Source organism: Paramormyrops kingsleyae, chromosome 21 (assembly GCF_048594095.1).
Source record: "Paramormyrops kingsleyae isolate MSU_618 chromosome 21, PKINGS_0.4, whole genome shotgun sequence".
In the NCBI taxonomy this organism is placed as follows: Eukaryota; Metazoa; Chordata; class Actinopteri; order Osteoglossiformes; family Mormyridae; genus Paramormyrops; species Paramormyrops kingsleyae.
The window spans coordinates 3,062,876-3,072,167 of record NC_132817.1 but is presented as its reverse complement, the minus strand read 5'-3'; the positions used below and the strand labels follow the sequence as shown (position 1 = coordinate 3,072,167).

Below are 9,292 nucleotides of genomic sequence, written 5' to 3'. Positions count from 1 at the left end.
AAGATATTATTGACTTTTTGATTGATTTCCGTATACCAACACTGAAATGATTTCCCCTGAGAAGAGCATCGTTTTCTCAACTGTCTCCTAATTTCCACCCAAAAGACTCAAGGTGCTCAGATTGAAAAGCTCTCGTTCATTTTATCCAGAAAATAATCAGCAGGAAAAGACTGCATAGTTAGCCTAGACAGTCAACCATTTAAATAACCATGAACATAATTTAAGAGACATTGCTAAATATGGCACAGGCTCCGTGGCATTAGCATACAGGTCTCGAAAAAGAAACATTTTAGTGCGAGAAAAAATACATGGACATAAATACGTTTAAGACGCATGCGTCACGTTATGAAGAAGACGACATTAATCGTGACATTGTATTAGTTCACAGTTATATTTACATTCAAGCACGACCAGGCACAAGGCAAAAACAGGCTAAAGCAAGATTAAGTAACTCCACTTAGAGTGCGGTCACCCTCTATCAGTGACAGGACGCAGGGCGAAGCGGAGCTGCCCCTAAACACAAAGTGCATCTTCTCAGGCTCCACTAAAAACCAGTCCGAAGTAAACTGAGACATTTGTCCTTCTTGGTTAGTATGAACGACTTTATTACTGAAAATGCAAAACAAGACAGATGCCACAAAATGCAGTTTAAAACGAAAACGTACATTTAGCCTATCCCGACAAAGGGAACATCACCTGCGGGCGCCGAAGGTGATTCTCCCCAATGCAAAGCTGCCGCTGAAAACAGCCAGTCTCAGGTAAAGCTGCACAATGCAATTCTTCCCCTTTAAAAGATACGCCACGGACGGATTTCATGTGAATACTAATAAAACGTGCACCCGCGAGGGTAACTTTCCAGGTCGTACAGAAAGCGCCACCATGTAGCCGAAGTAAGCGCTAATTTCACAGGAGATCTGCTCCCCATGGCACCACTTACTTTCAGATAGCAGCATAACTGTGTCTCTGTATTTTGCAGCAGCATTTGAAGGGTTACCTTGTGTGTCCCTGTTCTTGTGTATTAATAATCATTAACACACTTTAAGCGTTTTGAACAAAGCGTTGCACACAGTAGCGGTAGCAAGTAATCCTACTGTAAAACATTTAGTTGTTTTGACAAAAATATATCTCAAACATTTCATTTGCGCGTTTAAATAGATATTTAAGCACCGTCGATTGCGTAAAAAAACTATTTGAAATATATATGAATTTAACTACAGTTCTTCGACTAAGCACATCACATTATCGATGCGGGACTCGCATAATTTCTCTCACTCGCCAAAGAGCGCAGTTCACGTTCCATGCACGGTGCTTAAATAAAGGCACTTCTCAGACGTGCGCGACGCCGCCGTGCTGAAGCTGCACGCGACAGTGCACACCGTGCGTCCCGAGCGCGCGCCCGGCACTCCGGCGGGTTTTGCGCGCCCAGAGACACACGGGTGCTTCCTGTAAACCCGGGCGTGAAACGGCTTCATCCTCTGCCGATCTGGGTCGGATCAGTGGAATCGTAGTCCAATCTCGCTTTGGCATCCTACTCCACGCTAAAGGGATGAAAACTCGGCCGCGCCGAATCGTAATCCCAGGACTGGTGCACAGTAAAATCGGTGAACGACTTGGTCCTGATGATGGTCTGATTTCCTGAGTCTCGTCTGAAGTTCCCAGTGCGCAGAGAAGCGCAGCTGGTGGGATTGCTGTCAGCGCACGACGGGAGCGTGTTCTGCCCACTTGTCCATCCTAAATTACGGCTGCGATCTGCGCGCACAATCCCAGACGCCCGCTTCAGTCTTTCGCAGCCTTTGACAAACAGATTCTTTCTACACAAGATGTAAACCCATGGATCCAAGATGGGGTTGAAGGACGCGAATCGTATTGCTAGGAGATCGCTGTGGAAATCCGGCTTTTCTCCTGCTGATATCCGAGCTGGGCCATGCAGTTGGTTTACAAAGATCCGCACCTGTTGAATGTAAATATTTTACGTATATCAGTTTTGAAATTATGCTCGACAGCTATTCCTGCTTCCCAAACCCTTGCACAACACGTACACAAAAGGAGTTGCGTATTTAACTATATCACGATGTACTTACCACTAAGGGAATGGAGCAGACCAGAAATACAACAGTCATGAAGATCAGCAGCCAGAACATCTGGATCTCCGCGGCCGACGTCACGGAGGTCAGCTTTGGAAACCTGCGCCTGGAGCCGTCCTGCTCGCAGACCTCAGCTCTCACTACCCGGGTCCTCTGGCTCATTCCCACCAGGGATATGCAGACCGCGAAATTGCAGAGCACAGTCACAGCAATAAGGACCAGCATGACCCCGCCGTAAAGAAACGAGTAAGCGGCTGCCAGGGGGTTCATCGCCCTCCAGTCCAAGAAACACCAAGTGCCGGGGAAATGTTTGACGTGCCTGCCGAATCCAAAGCTGGGCATGATGCACAACACGACGTTGGCTAAATAGGTGGCTGTGAGAGCGAGCCTCGCCATTGTCCTGTCCACGTACTGCGAGTAGAAGTACGCGTGGTTTATGGCCAGGTAGCGCTCCACCGCCATGGCGCACAGGATGGACATGCCAGCGGATCCGAAGAAAAGCATGGAAAAGGAGAAAAAGTGGCAGAGAAGCTCCCCTCCGGGCCACCTGTTGGTCACGTAGGTGACGATGACCACCGGGCTGGTGAAGCAGGTGCCCAGGAGGTCGGTCACCGCCATCCCGCACACCAGCATGTAAAAAGTGGTCTCCTTCTGCTCTTTCTTGGAGATGCACAGGACGACTATGGCGATGAGGTTACCGAGGACGCCCACCGCGAACATTGTGGCGGAGGTGGCCACCGCGCCGGACTTAAGCCGGAGGGGCAGAGACTCGCTCCTGTTGCCCGAGAAGAAGAAAAAAGCGGAGAAATTGGTGCCGTCGCTTGAGAAGGAGTTATTCATGTTGGTTGGTAGCCTACATGTGTTCTGATAATATAGCCTACTACTGCCTGTTTAATACACAGCTGTCTGCTTACAAGGCATTTGGCAATTTTTAAGTTCTGCCTGAATATACTTTGCTAAAAAATACGTAAATAAAACTATAGGCGGTGTGAAGGCACCTAAGTAGGCGATGTGCCGAACTGTGCGGCGCAGGCACGCTGCAGCTCACATGTTACTTGATGTTGATCCCGGCAGTGCGTTTATAAAGGTTGTCGATCCTGATGTCATGCTCCATACTGACGCCAGACACCTACGATAGTCCCCATTACGCCGTCTCGTGCGGGAGGACCGTGGGGGCGTCTGTCAGCGATTTTATAGACATGGAATAAACTTCGACTTCATCTTAATTATTACCTTAATATAAACGTATCAGAAATGTAGGTAACAACATCAAGCAGTCCATTTCCCCCCCAGTTCCCTCTGGTAGACGGCACAGAAACACCTGCACTCATACTACAAGGTTCAGAGTTTCTATCTGCAAGCATTTTAATTAAACATAAAAATATACATATAAAATACAAGCACACTGTACCCCAGGCTGCTGACTATTGGTGTACACTGTTTATTGCCATATTGTTCCACGTTATTCATTGTCCGCGTTACTTGTTCCCGTGTCTTTTCTGCGGTGATAGGTGACAATCTACGGGGCTATTAGAAGCATGAAGCACGTATGACACTAAATGAGAAACTAAACATATAAGTCCGTTTTGAAAAGTTTAGGGAAGCCCTTTCAACGCTGCATGTCTGGAAACTATACATTTGCAAACTACTACTTGTTTTTGTAAGAAGAGTGTGGTTTTAATTACACCTGCTTTGTGTCCCTGTTTGTTTCCACCTGCCCGTGGGGCTCATCTCTATCTTCACATCCACAGATTTTAACAAGCAACCCTGGGTTGCTTCTGCATGCCACAGATACTAAACGATGCTTTAGGGTTCCTCGGGTAGAAGCAAAGCTGGATGCACCAGGGGCAGGACCTGGAACCGAGCAAAGCACGCCTGAGTGAAGCTTACAGCCGCTCCCCGGAGGGGAAGGGCGGCGGTGAGTTGGCAGGTGCTTGTTCATGTACAGTGGCGATCCCCCTGCAATACTCATTCTTCGGCAGCTGGCAGAGCGCGGCCCGAAAACTCCGAATCTCATACATAGGATTAACTTGACTGGATTGTACACTATCCAATTCAAAAAGTACTTATGATATAGTTATTTAAACGTAATATGCAGGACTACTTTTTGTGTAATATTTTCTTTTTTTTATTTATTGACTTTATGTTTTATTTTTCCAAATGAACAGTTAGTTTGGGATTTGAAAGCCGATGTGCACGCGCTTCGCATCTGTTGATCCCACGCAGACCTTGATCGACGGTCGTTGTCACTGCACGTTGCTGAAGCCTAGTAACAAGCGCCAAACTCGCTTCTCCTTCATGCGTTTTAGTCCCCACACCTGCGTCGTCATGTAAGCTGGCCAGCGCTCGCACGTTTTCTCCTTGATTGGAATAAAAATCCTTTTATTTGATTATTTTTCCGTTTGTTGTTGGAACAATTAGTCCTGAATATATGAAAATCTCACAGAGTAATTTCAAGGCAGTTGAAACAGTCATCGAAAAACCTTAGGCGTTTTGGTCATATCGCATTATTTCCAATTATGAAGGCCTATACAATTACAAGACCTCCCCAATAGCGTTATAAAGATGCTTTTTATTAAATTAGCTGAAATTGAATGTTTTAATAATGGACGCTGTGTATCGTCTGGGGACGTTTGATATGAGTCTGAAGCCATCGTTTTCTAAACACAGTCTGTGATAGCACAGTGGCCCCGCAGTCTGTCCACTTTATCTCCTCCCGCATAGACTGAGATGTTTGTCCTGCGGGCACGCGCTCTTTCCTGTGTCTCCTGCTCTAAGCGGTAAATATTCAGATGCACAGTTGTAGGCGGCATCCACAGCCCACGTTAAACTACGGCCTCGGGGTCTCGGCTGCCTTCAGAATGACAGCATACAGTAGTATGATCTCGTTGTTTATTAAAGCCAAGTTAATAAATTTTAAGCTGCGTTTATTCATTGGATCCGTAACTAAAGCATGCTGCCTTTATGTCACCCTGCTCATGCTGGCCTGTCGGCCTGGATGCTGGATCAGACGTGGTTTTTTTTGTGTATTTCTGCCATCAGGACAGACAAGACCGTGAGGCGTAGAAGATTTGTCACGATGTTTACAGTTTGCTCATTACCTGCCTATTTAAATATGGTAATAGTGGAATATCTGTGTAATTATGGTGGAATGTGCTGGGAGGTGATCCACCATGATAGCGGTTAGGGTATTCCGCTTCCCAAAGGCATCCTTCCAGTCACTCTACACACTGGGAGGAAATGTCAGAGAAAGACGGGCGTCTTTTTCAATGTCTGCATTTTTTGGCGTTCCCATCTCCGCCTGTCCCATGGCCTTTACTATTGTCTTGCTCTTTCTCCCCCTGCGATGGGGTTTTGCAGCTAGAGTGTGTCTCTGTATGGATACCTGCCTCGGTCTCCCCTGAGGCCGCTACAATGCGACAGTACCCCCCCAACACACACTTTTCAGAGTGTTGAGGAAATCCAGGGAAAGAATCGATACAAACCCTGTTTCCACATCACATCTCTCCCAGTTACTTGCCGCTTATCGCGGCCGTTCTGTGCCTCGTGTTTCGATTGCAGGCTGCGCTTTTTAATCAGTGGGCACCTTTCCATCTTCCTCTCTCTCCTAACAGCCCCCCATTTGAGTGAGATGGCTCTCTGCATGTTGCAGCAAAAACAAATAACGGTAATAGTAGGGCCTTCATGAATATTTATGATGTCCTGGAGGACAAACGACAGATTTGTTGTCAGACCAGGAGGGACCTCTGCATGCAGACGCATAAATCTGCAGGTTGCACTCGCGCGGCCCTGCATGGACGATATCACTCTGCTGTTTGATGGTGGGCTGACTCACCCCCATCCAGGGGAAGAGAGTAAAGTCAGATTTAGTCACTGCTTTGCGACTGAAATAATTACAGTTTTAAACACAAAAAAATCTCATAAAATTCCAGAGCACACCAAGCTCTAATTGACAAAACGACACTTTAAATTTTGACCAATAAACCAAAAACCGCAATAAAATGACACCAAAATATCATTAAAATTGTTCAAAAGCTATAAAAATGACTTTTAGCTAATTAGTTTTAAACAACAATTTCAAAAAACTGTGTTGTATTTCATATTCATTAATCCTTCACAATTTCGCCGGTCCCTGTGAGCATGTGGTCTAAAGCAACGTCGCCTCTTGTGTTTTTCCAGGGAGAATAAAAGCACTTAATTAGATAATAATGGAAATAGGAGACTGACACAGAAAATGTGTGACCTTCATGGCAGAGTTCCTGTGGCTGTGTCGCCCCCCGGCAAAATGCTGCAGATTCATCAAACGTATACTGTGGAAACTTCTACTTCCTAAAAGTACTCAACCTTTGACGGGTGACTTCATTGTCGAAGTGTGTCCTTAAAGCGGGATTAAAAACTATGTGAATAAGTGGACATTTGAGTAGATTTGGTATAATTGATCATTTTAATCAGATCACACCTTACATTTTCCCTATTGTTATTTTTGTTATTATTATTTATTGTTATTAATGTGTGCAGTTTAATTTAATAAGATGTACAGTACACAATGGTATAATAATTATATATAATAATACTGTAAAAATCGAAAAAGGAATCACATTGACACATAAAGATAAGTTTAATGACACATAAGTAGCACATAAAGAAGTTTAACGATACTGAATGGTCACTCTGATATCAGTGTCGCGCTCGAAAGGCATTTAACTGATAACGTTTGTTATTGGAGATGATTGTGCTGCTGACTCAGGTTTCACAAACGGATAAAGACGGGAAATGTAATTTGGAGTAAGGAAAGCCTGCGTCTTTCCTGCCAGAGGAGGGGCGCGTCTTACTGCCCCTGCGTAAGTCGGCGCCCGTCAGCTGGCACTCACGTACCCGGCCGCCGCAACGACAGCACCGTGCGCTCGGACGTCAGCCGCTCTCCCGCACACACCTCCGACCTGAGGGGAAACACCCCCCGTCAGCCGCTCTCACGCACACACCTCCAACCTGAAGGGAAACACCCCTCCCCCCCACCACCACGCGCGCTGCCGTGTTAGCCTGAAGTCACCTGCAGGTTGTCATGCGAGCTGAAGGCTGGAAGTCCATTAAGCAGGGAGACTGCAGTCCAAAATCTCCAGCAGGGAATATATTCTGTAGCTTTCATTTCAGGGGCCGCGGCTCTGAGTGGCCGTCCTGTCGCTCTGCGGCTCATACTAAGGTGAGGGTTGCGTTAAGGTTACGGCTCTGAGTGGCTGTCCTGTCGCTCTGCGGCTCATGGTAAGGTGAGGGTTGCGTTAAGGTTAGTGTGTAAGGTGTCTAAATGCGGTTAATTATCATTAATTATTAACTGAGATGTAAATTGTTGAGCTGTGGACCACTGCACTCAGCAGACTGGCCTCTTATCCTAGTGACTCTGGCTTGCGGCATGTTTTTAAGCGCCAGTCTATTGCAGAATACCCCCCCCCCCCCCCAATAAGTAACAGAGACAGATTATGACTCATGTTTAATTACAATCATAAGCTGCCTGTATATGATTTAATTTAACACAGCGTAGTATTCCTGTATCTGGGCATTAAGCCAGAGCAGCCCAGGTCCCTTCAGTCTAGGGTAAACTAGCGTGCTTCACTCCACACACTACAAACACACAGTAAGACGGCCGTGCTTCACTCAACACATTACAGGCACACAGAAAGACGGCCGTGCTTCACTCCACTCTACAGGCACACAGTAAGATGGCCATGTTTTACTCCACAAAGGTCCTCAAGGGTAACACACTTCTTTTTTCTGTGCAAAAATTAATATTGTTTTTTCCGCCATGTTGAGTGAAGCATGTGCAGGCAGCATAGCATCTGGAAGTTCCAATGGTAAAGCAGATCTGATGGGAAATAGCTCGTCTGCTTTAGCATTCCTGGGTCCCCATATTTCTTCAGCACACAACTGATCACTGGGGACGCATTCTGTGTGAATGCGAGTGCAACATGTGCTGTGCTGGTATAAAGGCGAGGCGCCTGTTCTCCGTATGGCTTCCAACTGGCTTATGTCACAGTCAGGTCATATGACCCATCCAGTCGCTACTCAGCTCTGTATAAGGCAATATTGGGAATATTAGATGGGGCTCAGGATACGCTTATGACCGCTAACATGCAGGGAGGAGGACCTGAACCAGTCTGTATCCAGAGGGGGGACAGACCCAATGTGCAGCTGTTATCTTAATCAGCACCAGACATAAACAGGCAGCTAATGAGCCCCTCCACGGGCACAGATCAGACGCACAAAAAATGCAAAACAAAACGTTCATTTCATGGAGACCCAACGGTGAATCAGCAGCAGGGGGGATTGAACGTCAGCAGATGGGCGGATTTCAGCGGTCAGTCGGCAATGCCGTAAGCCACGCATATCGCCGTCTGCGCGACATTAAACTCACAGAGGGAGGACAAAATGTACAGTTTGCATAGACGAAACCTATGAGACACCAACCCCGAGCGGTGTGGCCAGTGCAGCTCAGATGGCCACCACAGGGTTGGGGGTGGGGGGGGGGCGCGTAAATTATGAGGCAGATGTAAGAAGGAGGAACAGCAGACTGGGAGAGGTGATGCCGTGACAGGGGACACCCAGAGACACGCGTTTGCCGAAGTGGACGGGTTGGGTGCCTGAAGGGTGATGAGATACTGTTTCCCCAGGGTCCTGGGGGGGTGTGGGTGGGGGTGGGGGTGGGCCTGCCTTCATGACTCAGAGTGCTTCAGGCCGCTTTCATTTCACACATGAAGCACAGCTTTAATAAAGAAAGTCTGAGCTTCACAGAAAACCTGCAGGCCCTGATAGGTACGGGGCCTTGGACAGCCATCAGTTCAGCCACAGCTAAACAGGGTCCGGGGTGTGACTTTCATACCCAGGCTACTGGATCAGGGTCCAGGGTGTGGCTCACATACCCAGGCTACTGGATCAGGGTCCAGGGTGAACCACGGCCGTCTTTCTGTGTGCCTGTAATGTATGGAGTGAAGCACGGCCGTCTTACTGTGCGTTTGTAGTGTGTGGAGTGAAGCACGGCCGTCTTACTGTATGCCTGTAATGTGTGGAGTGAAACACGGCCGTCTTACTGTGTGCCTGTAATGTGTGGAGTGAAACACGGCCGCCTTACTGTGTGCCTGTAAAGTGTGGAGTGAAGCACGGCCATCTTACTGTGTGCCTGTAATGTGTGGAGTGAAGCACGGCCATCTAACTCTATG

General features: G+C 47.3%; 1 protein-coding gene across 1 annotated transcript; it reads right to left on the bottom strand.

The window, feature by feature from the left end:
- Positions 1 to 535: 535 nt before the first annotated feature.
- Positions 536 to 3,095, bottom strand: ptger4c (prostaglandin E receptor 4 (subtype EP4) c). The gene is made up of 2 exons (XM_023815842.2): positions 2,082 to 3,095; positions 536 to 1,951 (listed from the first exon to the last, which is right to left on the bottom strand). Exons 1-2 carry the CDS (start codon positions 2,922 to 2,924, stop codon positions 1,529 to 1,531), a joined length of 1,266 nt encoding a protein of 421 aa, XP_023671610.1. The 5' UTR covers positions 2,925 to 3,095; the 3' UTR covers positions 536 to 1,528.
- Positions 3,096 to 9,292: the final 6,197 nt, after the last annotated feature.